The sequence below is a fragment of the Hyperolius riggenbachi genome, chromosome 2 (genome assembly GCF_040937935.1).
Source record: "Hyperolius riggenbachi isolate aHypRig1 chromosome 2, aHypRig1.pri, whole genome shotgun sequence".
Lineage (NCBI taxonomy): Eukaryota > Metazoa > Chordata > Amphibia > Anura > Hyperoliidae > Hyperolius > Hyperolius riggenbachi.
Window position 1 is genome coordinate 502,321,219 of NC_090647.1, and position 20,395 is coordinate 502,341,613.

The following is a 20,395-nucleotide window of genomic DNA, read 5'->3' on the forward strand; positions in this document are numbered from 1 at the left end:
TCCGCATAGGCACCCCTATGCGGACATATGGCCGCATAGGGGTGCTATTTTGGTTGGGAACACGTAGAATCAGCCGCGTTCCCCAGCCTGACGGGTCCTGACGGCGAAACCGGAAGTGGCCGCCAGCGGGACCCGGAGCATCAGAGCCGTGGGCACCAATCAGCTGCAGGGGGCTGAGGTAAGCCCCAGGTGAGTTGAACTCAATTTTTTCTCTCACTTAAGTGCCTCTTTAATGATGTTAGTGGGGCACAGAGGCTGGTTGTGCACACTATCACCAGCCTCTGTTGCCCTATGGTGTGTCCCCAGGACCCCCTACGCTTTGCTATCCCCAGCGCCGTGCTAGCGACACACAGCGTGTCGCCAGCAGGCTGTTTACATGTGACTGTCAGCGCCGCTCCCCCGCCTCCTCTGTATCGGCGCTACCCGCCCGCGTCCCTTCCCTCCCGCTGATTGGAGGAAAGGGACGCAGGCAAGTAGCGCCGACACAGAGGAGGCGAGGGAGCGGCGCTGACAGACAGTCACATGTAAAAAGCCTTGCTAGCACGGCGCTGGGGATAAGAGCGCAGGGGGGTCCTGGGGGCACACCATAGGGCAACAGAGGCTGGTGATAGTGTGCACAACCAGCCTCTGTGCCCCACTAACATTAAATCCCACCTCGGGTTCTCTTTAACTTACCTACAGGACTGCTCTGTAGCACCCATCTCCACAAATATGTCCATCTTGTGGCCACACTTCAACAGGGCTGCAATTCTAGTGTGTTCCCAGGGCCTGGTTTATGCTAGGACAGTGATCTGCAAACTTGTCTCTCCAGCTGTTAAGGAACTACAAGTCCCACAATGCATTTGCCTTTATGAATCACGACTGTAGCTGCAATGCATTGTGGGACTTGTAGTTCCTTGACAGCTAGAGAGCCAAGTTTGCAAATCACTGTGCTAGGAGATGTGGCCCCTTTGAAGTGTGACCGTAATATGGACATCTTCATTGAAAGGTAGGTAGGTTAATTTAATCGCTGGACGCTTCACTTTTACTATTAATGCAGGCGTTTAGGGGTAATGCAGTGCTTTACAATGCAGCAACCTATTATACCGCAATGCACCCAGCACACAGGGGGTGCATTGCAGTGCGGTAAGCAGTGTTACAAAACAGCCATTACACTGCACCACTGTCAAATGTGGCCTCATTGCTCCTCGCTCTGGCCATGCTAGCAATCGAAAAGTTAAAAAAAAAACAATGCATTGTGCAGCATAAATGAGCCCTAAAAGTTCAGGAATAACTACAGAAGGACAAGCTGCTGCCTGCTAACCAGTCTGCTCTATTCTATACAGAGGGTTGGGATGGTCAATAAGATGCAAGTATCTTCAAGTTGATGCAAGATTACACAGGAAGTCATGCACAAAATTGCATTTGTGCATGCATTGTGTAGGGTAAATAAGCTCTGAGGGCTAGGACCCACTAGGACGTTTATGGCCGCGTTTTGGGATCACGACAATCGCGCTGATTCTCAATAACGCTTTGCCAATGTATCTTGATGGTACTGAACCCACTAGTGCGACTGTGATTAGTGGTAATCGCAGGATATGCAGCACTTTGGGCACTCGATGCTAAGTATTGTAGCGCTGAAAAGTTGCTATGAAAAGCGATTCTTCAGTGATTTGGGGGACAAGTAATTTGCATTTTAAATAAAGTTAATTATACTTAGAAGAGGTCACAGGCGCTTCTCTGATTGGTCCTACAGAAGCACCTATGACCTCCTCTTTTAGGGGGCAGGGCTAGGGACAGAAGCCAGAAACCTGGTAAATATAATAAAGTTTAAAAAAAATCAAAACACGCAAATTGCAAGCGCTGTACAGTTTACTGTACAGTGCTTCAAATCGCCATGAAATAAGAGCAATCGCACACAGCTGCAGCGATTCCTAGAGTGCCCCAGCCCTAAGCATTCAGAAAACCTGCTAAACAGTCTGCTCTATTCTATGAGGACTAGGCATGGTCAATGAGATGCAAATAAACAGGCTGGATTTGATAGGTAAATTTTCTAGCGGTGTAGATTTGCAAAACCCTGTTCCAACTCAGAATGATTTGTATCTCATGAACCCTCCATAAGGAGGAGAGAGGTGAAGCAAAAGTTACCCTGAAAGTACTTCAATAGAACAGCATTGTTCAACAGGGATCCAACCTCAGAGATCCCTAAAGGTGCACAAACGTAATTTGTGCTGCCCGCAAAGATCAAACGCAATTATGCAAGGGACACTGTGGGCCAGCAAAGCTGTACACGTGCATCACTAGGCAACAGCCGAGCAACTTATTCTGTGTCTAAAAAGAAGGGACAAAAGCGCAGAGTGACTTCAGTTTGTAGGGTAAAAATCAGGGCTGTGGAGTGTGAGCCATTTTGGGTACCTACAGTCAGAGGTGTTATAAACTGAGGAGTCTGAGTCAGGCAATTTTTGTACCAAATCCATCACCCTGGTAAGTATTAGACTAAGGAGTCAGAGTCAAGGAGTTGGAGACATTTTGGGTACCTGAGTCGGAGTTTGTGGTTTCTTAAAGGGAACCTAAACTGAGAAGATTTTTCCTTTTAAAATACCAGTTGCCTCACTCTCCTCCTGATCCTGTTTATCTAATACTTTTAGCCACAGCCCCTGAACAAGCATGCAGATCAGGTGCTCTGACTGAAGTCAGACTGGATTAGCTGCATGCTTGTTTCAGGTGCGTTATTCAGCCTCTATTGAAGCCAAAGAGTTCATCAAGACTGCCAGGCAACTGGTATTGTTTAAAAGGAAACATCCCTATCCCTCTCAGTTTAAGTTCCCTTTAAACTGAGGAGTCGGAGTTGGATGATTTTTGTATCGCCTCCACAGCACTGATAAAAAGTCTTCTGCACATCAATTTTCCCATTAAAAATAAATAAATAGATAAGTATCCATTGAACTTGAAGGAAAATCTAGGTCAACTGGGAGTAGGGCAGGCAGTGGACAATTGATGGGCCATAGAGTTATGTTGAAATAAACAGAGCAATGCTGTGGTTCGATCGACAGGAGGAAGAAAAAAAATGTGCAGTGTGTGGTAGAAATCGATTCCATTCTAAAAACAATCGGCCGTTTTGGAACATTGGGTGGAAATCTATAATTGCATGGCGAGTAACAATAGTCAATGTCACAAATGAGCATCAGAATCAGAATCAGTTTTATTTCGCCAAGTACAGCAAGAGCCATAATCGGAATTATTTGTGGTACACATGGCATAGACAGATACAACACATACAATTTGAAATGCAGTAATCAGATATACAGAGGAGGCAGCAACGGGGACCAGCTGCCGACCCGGCAATTACGAGTGCAGGCCGGGGAAAGTCAGAGTTCAGTGACCGAACGGCCTGGGAGAAGAAGGTGTTCTTCCGCCTGGTGGTTTTGGATGGTATAGTCCTGAAGCGGCGGCCCAACGGGAGGAGCCTGAAGTAGTGGCTGCCAGGGTGAGAGGGGTCACGGGAGATCATGGTGGCCCTCTTCCTCAATCTAGCGGAGTGGAGGAGATCAAGAGGTGGAAGAGGGGACCCGATGATTCTCTCTGCATCAGCTATGACCCTCTGCAGTTTATGTTTATCACTGGCCGTTGCGCCCGCGTACCAAACAATGACTGAGGAGCAGAGGATGGATTCTATGGTGGCGGTATAGAAGCTGGCCAGCAGCTCCCGTGGCATGCCAAATCTCTTCAGTTGGCGCAGGAAGAACAGCCTCTGCTGGGATTTCTTTTGAATTTTAGTGGTGTTCTGCCCCCATTTCAGATTATTGGTGAGAGTCGTGCCGAGGAACCTAACCGATGTCACCATAGAAACTTCTGTTCCTCCAATGAGGACAGGCGAGGGGGGGGGGGGGGGGGGGTTCCTCCTGAAGTCTACAACTAGTTAAACAGTCTTTGCTGTGTTAAGAACTAGGTTGTTCTCCCTGCACCAGTTGCATATTCTCTCGACCTCGCTCCGGTATTCATGCTCTCCGTTGCTTCCAATTAGGCCAATAATGGTGGTGTCATCCGCAAATTTGATGACCTTCACAGAGTCAGCGGATGAGATACAGTCGTTGGTATAAAGGGAGAACAGTAGAGGTGACAGAACACAGCCTTGTGGAGCCCCAGTATTGGTGGTTCGAATGCTGGAGTAACAGTTGCCGAGCTTCACCTGTCGTGTTCTATTTGTCAGGAAGTCCTTGATCCATGCTCGGAGAGTGGGATCAACTCCGAGCTGTGTCAGATTGGTGATCAGGATGTCAGGGCAGATCGTGTTGAACGCTGAGCTAAAGTCTAGGAACAGGATCCTGGCATAGGAGGCCGGCCTGTCTAAGTGCTCAGTGATGTGTGCCACGCTGACATTGATGGCATCCTCCACGGATCTGTTTGCCCTATATGCAAATTGGAGCAGGTCTAAAAGGGCGTCCGTGGACCTCTTCAGGTGGGCAAGGACCAGCCGCTCGAGGAGCTTCATAATGTTAGAGGTTAGGGCCACTGGGCGGAAGTTATTGTGCTCGGAACTGCCTGGTTTTTTTGGGACTGGTACAATTATGGACCTCTTGAAACAGCAGGGGACTGTACCATCAGATAATGACTGCTTAAACAAGGAGGTGAGCACAGGGGCTAGCTGATCGGCGCAGGTTCGCAGGCAGACAGACGACACTCCGTCCGGGCCAGAAGATTTCCTGGGATTCAGCTTCCGGAGGTGCCGGAGTACCTCGGATTCCCGAACAGCGCTAGGAGCCAGGGCGCCGAGTACGCCAGAGGTCGATGCGGATTTGCCTACGGGCTGGTTGGAATGTTGCTCGAACCTGCAGTAGAACTCATTGAGCTCCTCCGCCAGTCGAGGGCTCGGGGTCGCCGTTTGGGATGTTGGTTTGAAGTTTGTGGCTGCTCTCAGGCCCTTCCATACTTCCCGTGTGTTGGTGGACTGGAGGCAGAGCCCCAGCTTCTCAGCGTAGGCCCTCTTTGCCGATCGCAGTTCTCTTTTCAGGGCGAGCCTAGCTTCTCTGAATTTCTCTAAGGAGCCAGACCTGTGCGCCTCCTCTTTGCGTTTCCGAAGTCGGCGAAGCCTGGCGTTGAACCAGGGCTTGTTGTTGGGGTAGACCCTGAAAGACTTGGACGGGATACACGCTTCTTTGCAGAAGGTGATGTAGGAGGAGATATTCTCGGCCCATTCATCAAGGGTAGGTGCCTCCAGAGCCGTCCAGTCTGTGGTTTCAAAGCAAGCTTGGAGCTGCAGTTTGGCGTCTGCAGTCCATTTTTTGACGGTTTTGGCGATGGGCTTTGAAGTCTCCAGGAGCCTCCTGTAGGAGGGGATCAGGTGTATTGTGTTGTGGTCAGAGTTTCTCAGGGGGGCTCCTTGGGTGGCTTTGTAGGCGTTCTTGTGAACCGTGTAGCAGTGATCCAGGGTGTTACCGCTCCTGGTAGGGCAGGTGATGTGCTGCTTGTAGAGGGGCCTCACGTGCCGAAGGTTCGCCTTATTGAAGTCGCCCAAGATGATGAACAGGGCCTCTGGGAGGGCTGTTTCCCACCGCGAGATACAGTCACTGAGTACATGCAGGGCGGACTTGGAGCATGCATCGGGTGGAATATAGACCCCAACGAGGACAAGGGAAGAGAATTCCCTCGGAGAGTACCGGGGCCTGCAGTTTATGGCAAGGAGCTCAACGTCTGGGGTGCAGGCCTTGTGGAGAGTGTTGGAGCACCAGGAGGTGTTTATGTAAAAGCAGATTCCGCCGCCTCTCGTTTTCCCAGAGAGGGCTGCATCACGGTCTGCTCTTAGGAGGTTGTAGCCTGGTACCTGTAGGGAGTTGTCGGGGATGCTTTCGCACAGCCAGGTCTCGGTAAAACAGAGAACAGGGGTGTTCTTGCTGATCTGGGGTTTGCTGTCGAGAAGGAGAAGCAGCTCGTCCAGTTTGTTGGGGAGCGAGCAGACGTATGCTAGCAGGATGGCAGGGACAGGCGAGCGTAGGCCTTTCCTTTTCAGTCGGACCTGGGCCCCCGCCCTCTTTCCTCTGTGGCGGCGCTTGTTTGGTGCTCGCTTGGTGGAGAGGTATTCGATGTGTGCAGTGAAAGCATCCCACAGGGGAGAGCCCGGTGTTGGGTTGGGGCTGTCCGGGGGTTCCCATTCAAGAAGGGCTTCTCTGGAGAGGGTGGCGGTCCGTTTCGCGCTCATGGTCCAATTTCCTCAGTAGGTGGCACAGTGTGTGGCCCCGGTAGGTGGGATAAGCAGGCAGCACAGTGAAGGGGCGACCAGAAGATGGAGGTAGGAAAGAGGCAGCGGCCTGGCACAGTACGTGGCACGAGTCAGTGGGCGTGGGGTGGGCTGCATGGCGCAGACTATGGCACAGATATGGTCCAAGTGGTATGGAGCAGGCAGCACAACAGTCTGTGGTATGGAGCAGGCAGCACAACAGTCTGTCACAGTTGGATGGTATGGGGCGGGCAGCACGTCCCGGTGTGGGGCACAAATAGGTGGACTGGAGCAGACGACACAGCCCGGTGCGTGGCACGGTAGATGGTCTGGTGCGCGTAGCCCGGTAAGTAAGTAGCCCAAGATGTCTAGAAGGTGTGGAGTGGGCAGTACGTGGTTAAGGCAGCCTAGCACAGGCACTGGCACAGTATCGATGGTGTGGGGCAGGGAGCAAAACCCAGTCCAGGGCCCACTTAGATGGAATGGAGCAGTCAGGCAGCACAGCGTAGACTGTGGCACGGATAGATGATATGGGGCCGAGGCACAGACTATGGCACAGCTAGATGGTATTGAACAGACAGACAGCACCGTCTATGGTACAGATGGGGAAGAGCGGGCAGCACAGCACAGGCTAAGCACAAGAGATGAAGCAGGCACAGATGGTATGGAGCTATGAAAACCTAGCGAGTATGCAGCTTGAATCATCCAAGAAAGCTAGTGAATTCAGATCACTGAAGGAAAAAAAAAAAAACAGGAAATGTGTCCGGATCCTTCAGGGTCAGAGTACAAGGCAAGCCACGCAAAGAACAGCAACAAAAAGGAAGCCATTTCACTGGCGTATACACAAGATTTGACAGAATATATAGCAAATGAAAGGAGATTGGGCCTGATGCAATTGTCAGTCTCGCCAGTGTTAAACACTGGTGAGTCCGATAATCAGGCGACTATAAAGTCGCCTGATTCAATTGCATTTAGCCCTAGGCAGGGTGCTAAAAGAACTCGCTTGGGCGATATTATCGCCCAGCAAGTTCCTTACACCCTATCCTATTTCACTTTGCATGCCCCCGAGAAGCGATGCTTCCCGGCAGACATGAGCGTTAGCTTAGACCTGCAAAAAGCAGGTCTAAACATGCTAATGCAGGACATCGCCGCTGCATCTGGGGGTCTCCTTTAATAAGTAGACCCCCAGAGCTCCCCGCCGGCCGCCGCTCGTCTCCGCAACCCCCCACAAAGTTGCAAAGCTACAAATTGCTACAAAGCTACAAATTGCTTCAATTCCTTACCGCCGCTTTACACCCGTAATTACACTCACTAATAACAGAGTCCCGGCAAAGCATCTTTGAATCAGCTACCGGGGCTCCCCATTGGTTCACAGGCTGGACCAATGAAAATGGCTCAGCCTGTGAACCAATGGGGAGCCCCGGCGGCTGATTCAAAGATGCTTTGCCGGGACTCTGTTCTTAGTGAGTGTAATTACAGTAACTCGTACACTGTAATTACACAGCGGGGACTTGCGGCGAGATGCGGCGGCGGGTGTAAAGCGGCGGTAAGGAATTGAAGCAATTTGTAGCTTTGCAACTTTGTGGGGGAGACCCCCAGATGCAGTGGCGGAAGATGGCGGCGGATGTTCGGCGGGTTGTGCGCATGTGTGGGGAGCGAGGCCGTGGTGCTGATGGACAGCACCACAGGGTAAACCTCGCTCCCCATCGCCCGGTAATAGGGAGCATCGCTCAGGCTTTCGCCTGAGTAATGCTCCCTAACGATCGGCCATCGCACGAGTGAAACTGGCAATAGGATTTGCCAGTAATCCTCGTGCGATGGCAAGGTGATAAGTAGCTCGCATCTGCAAGCTACTTATCACCTGGAATAGCATCAGGCCCATTGAATGTTTCAACATGCACCTACTGAACCTCCAGACTAAAAATCTACTCAGCAGCACTGAAAAGGCTTGGTTTTTCTTTAACAGTTTCACAGCATCAGAACTTTGTTTTTCTTATCCAAGCCTCATATTTGGCTGCACAGAAGCCAAGCTCCACCCCATTAAAGAAAACTGCCCAGGCATTTTTTCCCCTGATACTGGTAGGAAACACGATTGAGCTATAGGAGTTCAATTGCACCCAAAAAAGGCAGCAGGGCAATGTCGGGGGAAGGGGGGGGGGGGGGGGGGGAGTACACAATCATAATCTGGCCATTGCTTAGTCAACCTGTGCCTTTTGGTCATTTTCTTTATTTTGGTACTCTTTGGGTTACTGTGCAGGTGGTGGTTACAGCCCTTGGTCATTATTCCATTTTGATACATACGCTGCTTATTCACAGAGTGTGAAATTCATCTCCCAGAACAGATTACCTGATTCAGCCCATTTCCTTCTACTACACACTATCGTCAGATCGTGAAGCGATCGCAAAAGCATTGCATGTAGCACTTTGGGAGCAATCATGGAGAAGCAACCACAATTTTTCAGTGATTTTTAGCATGAAACACCCTTAAAGGTGTACCCGAGACAGAAGGAGTGAAAGCCCCCTGATCCTCCAGTAGAAGCCCCATTATCTTCAACCAGTCGGTGCAGACGCAGTCCGACCGTGCTCCAGTCGCGCTCCTGCGGCTGGGATTGTTCTGTGTCTGCACAGAAAGCTCCCGGCATCAGGAGCGCTGCAGGGCGCACACGCGCGACCGGGCCTGCATGTGCATTACACCCACTTTTCCCTCCTTTTTATCTCAGGCTCAACTGCACACTGCCGATAAATTACTTTGCAATACTGAAAATTAAGAGCTATACCCAATTCCACATACAGTGACCAAAATTAACAAAGGTAACTGCATTAAACAGATAAAAAATTTAAGGTATGCCCACAAATTCCTGTAGCTTTTATTCCATTAACAGCATATCCATAGATGTAGATACAAACGTCCATGTATATAAATATTAAGAAATTGTAGCCCAATATATAAATGCATTGGGCAACAGTAAACCTCTTCTTTGAAGCAACACACCATACATTCTGGTCACATGCCTGCACACAGGGAAATAAACATAGTAAGACATGTAATGATAAAACATCCACCATCAAAAAAAAAACAAAAAAAAAAAAAACCCTACTATAAAATGTCACACAAAAAAAAATATGAATCTCTGTGATTACCGACATCAATGTCACTAAAATGGCCCCACAAAAACTTGGGTTATGGAAAAACAGACGACAACATGACTTACAGTACCCGTATATACTCGAATACAAGTCGACCTCGTATATAAGTTGACTCCAGTATTCAATCCTCTTAAGCTGGAAAGTTTTATTGACTCAAGTATAAGTCTATCCAGCAAAGTTAACAGCTGCACTTGTGGACCAGGAGGGGTTAATGACTGCACTGCATACAGAATTGCAGCCATTTACGCAGCCCAGCATTTCCCCCCTGCCCCTTTCCTTGTTAATTGATGTGGCCAGGACTTTCAGACCTATGTTTTCTGGCATTTCCTTTCCTCATAGTATCACTTTCAAATGGGTAAATTGCTGCCAATCGGAATGTCACTATTAGTACACACATTAATCAGTGTGCTCAGTGTTGCACGTGACTCATGTATAAAAGTCGACCCTTATACTTTTATGAAGCGAATTGGACCTACATTTCAAGACTTATACTCGAGTATATACAGTATGTGTTATAAAGCAAAGACAGAATGTTGTTGTAAAATTGCACATTCAGGACCCTTTTTCACTAACAGCATTTTGCAATCAGATTCCGATCACTTGCAGATTGCAAAGCATCAACAACAACAACAACAACAACAAATAACATTTGTAAAGCGCTTTTCTCCCGTGGGACTCAAAGCGCATAAGCATGGCTCCGACCATCGTGGTACAGGGGAAGAATTTTATAAATCTGGAAATGCCAGGCTAAACAGGTGGCTTTTCAGTCTGGATTTGAATAGCTCCAGGGATGGTGCTGTCTTTACTGGGTGTGGTAGGGAGTTCCAAAGAGTAGGGGCAGCATGACAGAAGGCTCTGTCTCCAGATTTTTTGAGGTGCACTCTGGGAGTGACCAAGTTTATAGAACTTGCTGATCTGAGGTTGTGAGAGGTGTGGTGCAGCTTCAGCAAGTCCTTCATGTATCCAGGGCCCAGATTGTGCAGGGATTTGAATGTCAGCAGTCCAATCTTGAAGAGTATTCTCCATTCTACTGGTAGCCAGTGCAGTGAGCGAAGGATCGGTGTAATGTGACAGTGGCGAGGCTGGTTTGTTAGCAGTCTGGCAGCAGCATTCTGTACTAATTGCAGGCGACGCAGGTCTTTTTTGGGGAGGCCAGCATAAAGGGCATTGCAGTAGTCCAGCCGTGATGTGATGAAGGCGTGGACTAGGGTTTGAAGATCCTCTGGGGGAATCAGATGTTTAATCTTTGCAATGTTCTTCAGATGAAAGAAGGAAGATTTAACTACAGATGAAATTTGGTTTCTGAAACTCAATTCCCCATCGATTAGTACGCCAAGGCTGCGCACAAGGTTGGAGCTGTTTATGTCTGAATTCCCAATCCTGATTGGTGTTGTTTTAGGATAGAGCTGTTTTGATGGCGAGCACTGGCTTTGGACAAACAGGACCTCAGTTTTGTCAGCATTCAGTTTCAACCAGTTATCATTCATCCATGCCTGAAGCTCAGCTAAGCAAGAGTTTATTTTTGGGGTAGGGTCTGTTCCACCAGGTTTGAAGGACAGGTATAGCTGTGTGTCATCGGCGTAGCAGTGGTACGTCAGGCCATGTCGTTGGATAAGTGTACCGAGTGGCAACATGTAGATTGCAAACAGCAGAGGGGATAGGATTGATCCTTGTGGCACTCCGAATTGTAGAGGTGCAGGTTTGGACATTATAGGTCCTAGGGATACTCTCTGTGTTCTGTCAGTCAGGAATGATCTGAACCACTGGAGGACTGATCCACTGATGCCACAGTACTCCTGCAGTCTGTTAAGCAGGATTTCATGGTCAACTGTATCAAAAGCAGCTGAGAGATCCAACAGGATTAGGATGGAGCATTCCCCTCTGTCCCTTGCCATGAGCAGATCGTTGCAGACTTGGATGAGGGCTGTTTCACAGCTGTGGTGTTTCTTAAAGCCAGATTGTAGAGGGTCCAGGATGTTGTTTACTGACAGCCTGGTTTCAAGTTGCAGATAGACAGCCTTTTCAATAACTTTACCTAAGAAGGGGAGGTTGGAGACAGGTCTGTAGCTGCTCATAGCATCTGGATCCATGGAAGGTTTTTTGAGAAGGGGCTTGATGATTCCTTCTTTTAGAGAGGTAGGAAACCTCCCTGCTTGCAGAGAGCAATTTACTATTTTGTGAAATGCTGGACCAAGCAGGTCAGGGCATTTCAGCATATGTTTAGTTGGTCCCGGGTCCAGGTCGCAGGTTGTCAGGCGGAGACGACAGAGGGTGTCTGAGATCTCTTCCTCACTAATACTTTTGAAATCAGTCCAGGGTGTTAGGTTGTTTTTGCAGCTATTTCCATTAGTTGCATGAGTCTTGGGTGCTGTGGACTGAATGAGAGACCGAATAGAAGATACTTTGTCAGCAAAGTAGCAGGCAAATTTCTCACATAGCTCCTTTGAGGGAGTTATAGTGGGTTTTAGACAGGATGGATTACATAGTCTATCAACTGTCCGGAATAGTTGGGCTGGTCTGTTGGCGGCCTTTGCGGTCTCCTGTGATAGGTAGGAGGATTTTTTCTTGGTGATCGCATTTTGGTAGCTTTCCCGGTGAGAGACAAGGGTGTGTTTATCTTTTGAATTCTGAGATTTTCGCCACTTCCTTTCTAGTCTGCGCACTTCTTTCTTTAGGTCCTTTAGTGAGCTGTCAAACCACCGTGCATGGTGAAGTGGTGTAGATCGTTTGATGCGAACTGGAGCGAGGGCGTCATAGGCAGATGACACTGCATGGTTGTAAATCAGGACCATGGAGTCTGGGTCTGCGCAATGATTGGTTAATGCGTCGAAGTTGAGGATATTCTGAACGTGCTGGGGTGAGACATCTTTCAGTGAACGGTATTTTATGAGTTCTTTCCCTCTGTGTTTTATCGCTGGTGCTGTCAGAGAGAAGTGGATGGTGTGGTGGTCTGACCATACCACTGGGTTTATATCCATGTGTGATATTAAAAGTCCGGAATGAAATATAAGATCCAGGGTGTGCCCTTTCGTATGGGTGGGGAGGTTGATAGCCTGAGAGAAACCCAGTTCATTCATTATGAGAAGTAGTTCACTTCCTAGCTGGGAGTCGTGATCATCCACCCATGCATTGAAGTCTCCCAGGATGATCCATCTAGGGTGTTCCACTGTTACGCAGGATAAGAGTTCAGATATTTCCTTAAGAAAGGCTGGACCATTTTTTTTTCAAGTTCTTTTCAAACTTTTGGAAACCACATGAGAACAATTCCATTAATGCAATTGTAACAATTTTTCCCAAAGTAAAAAAAATTGGTCCTGCTGCATTTTTGTGTACTTGAGCTCCTGTACAAAGTATAGAAGTGCAAAAAAAAAAAAAAACACGCATAGCTATTGCACAGCACTATGCTTGTTTTATCCTCCTGTTGTAAAAACGCAAACACGCTGTACAAGCGTCAGAACGCATGAAAATTGCAGGTGAAACGGTACTGGAAATTGAAACTGCATTTCTCAGTGGAAAAGGCCTCTCGGGCCTGGTTTACAAGGAATGGACTGCATTAGTTGCTGATGCATTGTGGTGTCAAAATGTAGTAGCAAACCATCTGTTGTAGTGCACAACAAACTAGCACTGCATGCATTTTCAGTGCACAGAGGATTAATTGCCATTGCATTGAGAAAGGCACAAAATTTACCCATCTAAAGATGCGCTGTTGCAATGCATTCACTGAAAATTAGATTTAAAGGAAACCTGAGTAATAAAATTAAAGCATTTATACTTGCATGGGGTTTCCTCCAGCCCCCTTCAAGCCATGTTCTCCTTTGCCATCTCCACGGGCCTCTCCTATCCCCCACTGGTTGTCCAGGTATATTTGCTCAGTCACGCATGCTCTGTTGCGTACTACTGTGCAGGGCCGCTCTCAGCCATGGGAGTATGGCAGGGGCACACGGCAGAAAGCGAATGAACAAATATACCGAGACGGCCAGCGGAGAATGAAAGTGGACCAGGGAGATGGAAAAGGAACACATGGCCTGAAGGGGGCTGCAGGAAGCCCCAGGTAAGTTTAAATACTTTAATTTTAGAAAACTCAGGTACATTTTAATACATGAAAAAATAAAACACACATTGAAGTATTAAACATGGCATTTACAGTATAAGCAAGCATCCCTACTGAAATGCTTGTCAAAAGATCAAAAAATGTAGGTGCTGCTTTCAGAAAGGCCTCAATATGTTTTTCAAAGGTAAGTTATAAAGATATAAACAAAATAACTTTCAGAATGGTAGAACTTTAAAACTATCATGAAGTTGCAAAATACTGGGCTACTTCCTCCATTTGACTGCACTGATTTTTTTGCTTTCAGTATTCGGGTCAACATTTACATGTCCTCTAGTGAGGTGGGCTGAAGCTGGCCATACACAGTGAAAGACTACTCCAGCAGGAAGTCTAGGTACACACTATGCAATTTCCCGGATTGACAAGTCAGAAAGATAATTTCCGACATGTCCAATCTGCTCCCGATTGTTAACGAGATCGATTTTGTCTTCATAGTCGTAGAGTGTTATATGTACTCCTCACTAAATGTGGCTTTTCTCACAGTACTACAGTCTACACGAAAACTATATTGACCCGGTAAAGTACAAGTAAATGAAAGCAAAAACATACAATGACCCCAGGAAATGTAAAACAAAAATTGCTTTAAATACCAAAGTTAAAGCTGAGGTGTTTAATTGTGATTACATCTTGTGGCTATAACAAACAAGTGGTTAAAAGATCAGCACTAAAGTGAAGCTAAAGTGGGGGAACTTACTTCAGGTTAGCTATGCAGAGGAACGGCTCTGGAAACCATAGAGCAGGGATGTCGAATCTAGTGGTTCATAAAGTAGAACAATTTTCAATCTATCCTATTGATCCATGCCTAGCACTGGCATGGATATGACCCTTGATGACTGGAGTTTGACACCGGAGCCTTCCTGGTCCTCTCCCCATCGTTCCAGTGCAGTTTTCCATTGAAGTTATTCGACTTGCTAGGTCTAATAATACCTCTTCCGGATTTCTTGTGCAGCCTTCAATGTACTTGGCAACCCCCGATACTTCGGAAGACGAGCAGATCCATACTGGGCATGTGCGAGTTTGAGCGCTGCACGCACAGTACGGATGGACCCGTCTTCATAAACACTTTGGGACATGAGAAGAGTACTTCTGAAGCCGGCTGAGGATTAAACAGCGGTGGAATATCCGGACGGAGAGAGGACTGGAAAGACTACAGTATCCAGAGACTTCCCTCTACATAAGCAAAGCATATAAACTGATAGCGGACCTGAACTCAGAATGTCCTCTCTGCTGTAAAAGATACACAACAGCATAAAATAACCTTTATTAAAAAAAAAAAAAAAAAAAAAAAAAAGGAAAAGGTCTTTGTTACAGCTGATACAAATCCTAAAATAAATCTTCACCATTTCTACTTCCTGATTCATGGAAGCAGACATTGTTAACAGCCTGTGCTTTCAAATGAGCTTTTCTGCCATGGCAGTCAGATGACCTGGGGAGGTCACATTACAACTTGTGATTAGATACAAATGAGGGGTAACAGATTAAACTCTCTAAATACATACAGGGTGCCTTTCTCAGTTTTTTTCTGTCCTGTGCAAGAGTTCAGGTCCACTTGAAGCAAGTTTCCACGTTTCCAGTTCACTTTACCTGCTGCACTAGGTATTTCCTAGGTCATGATGTTGAACTGTGTCACTGTACAAATTGCAGCCTATAGGCCATGATGTTGCGCTGCCACTGTGTATATATTTATATATAGCACTGACATCTTCCACAGCGCTATTACATGGCATGTAGATACTCGTCACTAACTGCCCCTCAGACCAAGCGCACAGTGGTGCGTTGCAACAAACCATAAATGCACAGTTCACAGTGCGGCAGGTGCACTGCAGAACAATAGGGTTGCTGTATGATAAAGCACTGCACGCAGTACATGACTGCTATACATGCACGTTAACAGTAAAAGTGACATGCTTCACTGAATTCAACGTAATTAACGTATAATGTGCGGCATCAGTTTCCCGATCTGTTGCATTTTTTTTTTTAACTGCCGTTACAGGTGATGCAAAAGTAATTGCAAATGTGGCCTCAGAGCTGTTCAGAATATAATTCCTACCATAGTTAGGCTCAGTTTCCACTTGCTCCAAAAACATGCCATTTATATGGCAACCTATAGGTCAGTATGTTGGGCTATGTCCCTCTATGTACGGCCCCCTGTGGGTCATGATGCCACACCATGTCCTACTCCGTATGGAAGCCAAGCCACCAGGATACGTCCCTTTCTATGCAAAACCCTAGAGGTCCTAATCATAGGCTGTATGTAAAGCAACCTGTAGACTATAATGCAGGATTATGTCCCTCAATGTATGGCAACCTGAGTGAGTGAGTGTGTAGCAGTTAATAGGACATAATGATGCTAGACACCTTTGCATATTGAAATTTGCAGTTATGCCAGACTATCATCCTCTAATTATGGAAGCCAGTTAGGAGACTAGACTATGCCCTTTGTGTGCAAAGCCCTGGAGGTCATAATGCTATGTTGTACGCAGGGCTGTGGAGGCGGTACAAAAATCCACCGACTCCTCAGTTTAGGATTTTACCGACTCCTCAGTTTAGGATTCCACCGACTCCTCAGTTTAGGATTCCACCGACTCAGACTCCTCTAATTTCCATATTACAATCTTGTTGATTGAAAGTATGTAACATAAAATTCATCCCTTGACTGCCAATGCTTAGGAATTTTAAAAGACAACTGAAGTGAGAAGGATATGTAGACATATATATGCCATATTTATTCCCTTTAGTCATAGACTAAAACTAGTCCTTGGTAAGAGTATTTGTAAAAGGTACAGACCGGAACAAAGAACATCTATCAGGCCCTAGGCAATGTAACTGTGGGTACATGTAAGGGTCTATTTCCACTATCGCGAATTCGCATGCGTTTGCCGCATGCGAATTCGTATAGCCAATACAAGTGAACGGGACTGTTTCCACTTGTCAGGAGTTCTGAGCGTTTTCGTCCGCGCCAAAAATCCGCATGGCAGAGCCATCAGAATTCGCATACCGCTATGCGGGTGTATGCGAATTTTCATTCGAATTCGCAAGTGAATTCGCATGGAATCAACTGAAAAGCACACAGGCACTGCCATGGTTAAATTCGCATACAGCGTCATTCACGCGAATTCGCATGAAAATTCGCATATGAACGCGTGCGAAATTCGCATTCGCATGCAAATTTTTTCCGCAGTGATTCGCACCGCACAAGTGGAAATGGGCCCTAAGAATGATGTGCAGGTACTCTGCAGGAGAATGAGGCGATTATTCCTCTATTACACATTCTTCATGCACAATCTGAACCAGGTTTATGGGCGATAGACAACACCTCTGTGTTCAATGTGCACAATATTCTCAGTGGATTCCCTGCAGCTCTGTGGGGAGTGCATATGTAGAGTATAGTACTACTGTGTACCAAAGTAAACCTGAGACAGATGAAATTAAAGCTTTATACATACCTGGGGCTTCCTACAGCCCCCTTCAGGCTAATCAGTCCCTCGCTGTCCTCCTCTGCCACCTGGATCTTCTGCTATGAGTCCAGGTACTTGAGCCAGTCTGGCGTAGTGCGCATGCACACACTCCGCCGCCAGGAGCATACTACACCTGCGCAGCACTATTGCGCAGGTGCAGAATGCTCCTGGCTGTAGGAGCAGCACGTGGCCGGACAGCACTGACTGACTGAATTACCGGGACTCATAGCAGAAGATCCAGGTGGCAGAGGACGACAGCGAGGGACTGATTAGCCTGAAGGGGGCTGTAGGAAGCCCCAGGTATGTATAACACTTTTCATCTGTCTCAGGTACCCTTTAATTCGTAGTCACCAAACCAGATTTTAACATATCAAATTATTTGATTTCATGAGCAAAGAGTGCGTATATTTGCATAAATCAGCATCAACGCAGAATTATTTCTATCTCATTGACCATCTCTATTAGAGACACAGATACACATCAAGCTTTATTCTTACAGCATAGATGTTATTTAGTATATATAAGATTCCTGTGTACACTTCATATATATACTGTACAGTCACAATCAGATATGTATATCTGACTTTAAAAATACGGGGACTGCTTTATTGAAGCAGCACAAGCAACTAATTTGGATTGGTTTATTTCATTTTTGTGGACTAAGCACAGCTATTACTAGTATATATAAATTATTTATGATGACTATTATCTGAGAAATAAAACATTTTATCATATTTTCTATTTTAATTACAGTTTAAACTCAGGAGTCGGTGCATTTTTTCCCGACTCCAGGCACCCAAAATTGCTCAGACTCCACAGCCCTGGCTGTAGGTAAAGCAACTTGTCAGCCATAATGCAAGAGTATGACCCTCAATGTATGGCTACCTATAATATACCATGATGCTGTGCTATACCTCAATACATGGCCACCTGTAAGCAATGTTGCTGGTTTATGTCCACCTGTGTACAGCGATCTATGGGCCATAACGGTGGGCTAAACTCTGCTGCATATGGAAATCTGCAGTTATGGTACCAGACATCACTCTCTGTATGGAAGCCTGTAATCCACGATGCTAGGTTATGTCCCTTTGTATGCAGAACCCTGGAAGTCATCATGCTAGTCTGTATGTAAAGCAACTTGTCAGCCATGATGAAGGAGTATGTCCCAGTCTTCAATGTATGACAATCTATAATATACCATGATGCTTTTTGCAATTTGAAGAAGGGCTTTGAGGCCCGAAACAGCGTCTGTCATTGCTGCCATTTCTCATTAAAAGAGCTACTATAATACGACTGGCGTTGCCGACCGAGTTTTGTCACTGTAGCTGTTGTCCCTGGAGGAACAGGGGCTGTGGTAGTGGCACGCCGGCTCATCCAGTGGGTGCTCCTCCATAAATTTTGTTTCACTATATGCCTCTATACATGGCACCATGTAAGCCATACACGTCAAACTCCGGCCCGCGGGCAAAATCTGGCCCTCAGAGCCATTAAATTTGGCCCCCCAAGTGGTTTCCACACACTGCATTATGTTTAGCCCACTCTAGACCACCAGGTAAGCTATATTGGAAGTGAAGCCCTAGAACACGGAGCAGTGCTTTTTGGCACTGCTAGATTTGGGGCGCAGCTGGCACCACCATAGACTACAAAGGGAACCACAACTGAACAGCGCTCAGTGAGTAACGTCGGCGTCGTCAGAAGACGGAGCCGAGGTTGCTTAAAAAACAACAATAATTCAGCCTGCAACAATCGCTGGAAGCTGAATTATATCATTCCTCCACTATCCATTCGCGGCCTGGAGGGGGAATAGTAATTAATACGGCCCAGACATCTGCAGAAGCAGGACGAGACATATAACAGCTGTATCCTGCGCCCAAGTCTGCCGGGGCTGATTTCAAATGTATGCCTAGAACACTAGGGAAGCAATATGGGGGAGATAGGGGGAAAAGCACTAAGCACTAGGGAACTGTATAGGGCAGGTGTCCTAAACTCACGGCCCGCGGGTCATTTGCGGCCCTCGATACAATATTTTGTGGCCCTCGCTGGCAAAAGCTTCCTTATAGTTCGCTTCAGTGCTCCCAAGTAATCCACTGCATCCCCGCCGCTAAACGAGGGCTGCAGAGCCCCCAAATTGCCCGGGGGCAATCCACCGGCATTTCCTGGAAGGGGCAGAGCATTCAGCTTTAGCTCTGCCCCTCCTGTCATCAATCGCCTCACGGATCGCCGCCTCTCCCGCCCCTCTCTGTGAAGGAAGAGTGAGAGGGGCGGGCAGAGGCGGCGATGCGATTGTGAAATTCCTTATGCGGCCCAGCCTCATCCTGACTTTGCCTCCTGCGGCCCCCCAGGTAAATTGAGTTTGAGACCCCTGGTATAGGGGGTGAAAGAGGGCCACTAGACACCAGGGAACTGTATAGGGGAGGGAGGAGTACCACTAGCCACCGTGGAACTATTAGACACCTGGTAAATTTATAAGGGAGAAAGGTGGCCAGTACATTGAGGTTGGCCGCAACTTGGTCCCAATGTTCAATCTCGGCCCACTTCGTATTTGAGTTTGACACCCCTGATGTAAGCAATGTCTATAGGGCATAATGGTGAGCTAGACCCTTCTGCATATGGACGATGCTTGTATATACAGTAGCAGCCTGCAGGCCACGATGCTTCTAGCAGCCCATAGGCCACCATGATACTAGCTATGCAGACGTGTCCAGCTCAGTCACATGCTGCTGCGTAACCCGCCCCCACCATTGTCCCGCTATAGCCCAGCGGCTTACCTCCTGGTTGAAGGCATTCACGGCGTCCATGCTGCTGTGTGTGGCGAGGGCCGCGCTGAGGAGGCGGATGGGGGAGGGGTCGCCTCACGGTCAGGCCTGCTTCTCGCTACCGCCACACTCTCCGCTCCAGCATGCCCCGCCTCCTCCTGCAGAGAGAAGGCAGCAGCTCCAGGGAGGAGAAAGGGGGGGGGGGTTCACTACAACCACAGCGGCGCAATCCGAGGAGGAGAAACAGGACGGGGCTATCGCCGCCTCACCGCCGGAACAAGATGGCGGAGCTCGGGCAGCGCAAGGCACGCCGGGTAACCAGTGAAAGCGATGCCACCGCCCAGCGCTCCCTCCCTCTGAGATGTCACCAGATGCCCCTTCCCGCCTTCCAGGCGCGCCCCCGGCTCCGCTCGTACTCGCTCCAGGGAGTCTCTCTCCGCCCGGTCACACAGCAAAGTAACCAGTCCAGTATGCAAAAGTGAAAGCGCCAACTGATTGGGGATTTGTAGTTTCTGGTTGTTTGAGAGTCAATATTAATACTTTTTTCACATGCAGAAAAAAAACTGACATCCTGCAGGATAATTCTGCACATTTTGTCAGTTATCAATTAGCTGCTATGAAAAAATGTGCGGTTTTCTGCATACAAACACACATGGGGCTCGATTCACTAAAGCGTGGTAAAGCGCTTAAACCATTGTGCACGCGTGTTCCGCGTCAAAAGTTTAGCGATAGC

The 20,395-nt window shown here is 47.6% G+C and overlaps 1 protein-coding gene across 5 annotated transcripts in view; it reads right to left on the reverse strand.

Moving 5' to 3' along the window:
* SCAF4 (SR-related CTD associated factor 4) overlaps positions 1-20,076 on the reverse strand; it is a 137,298-nt gene extending 117,222 nt beyond the window's left edge. For 3 of the 5 annotated variants that reach the window (XM_068270483.1, XM_068270480.1, XM_068270479.1), the window contains exon 1: positions 19,675-20,075. In XM_068270483.1, coding sequence (XP_068126584.1) covers positions 19,675-19,704 — 30 coding nt within the window. In that variant the 5' untranslated portion in view covers positions 19,705-20,075. Of the gene's footprint in view, positions 1-19,674 lie in introns of all 5 variants that reach the window. The other 2 variants (XM_068270481.1, XM_068270482.1) reach the window with 2 other exon arrangements.
* Between the last annotated feature and the right edge of the window lie 319 nt (positions 20,077-20,395).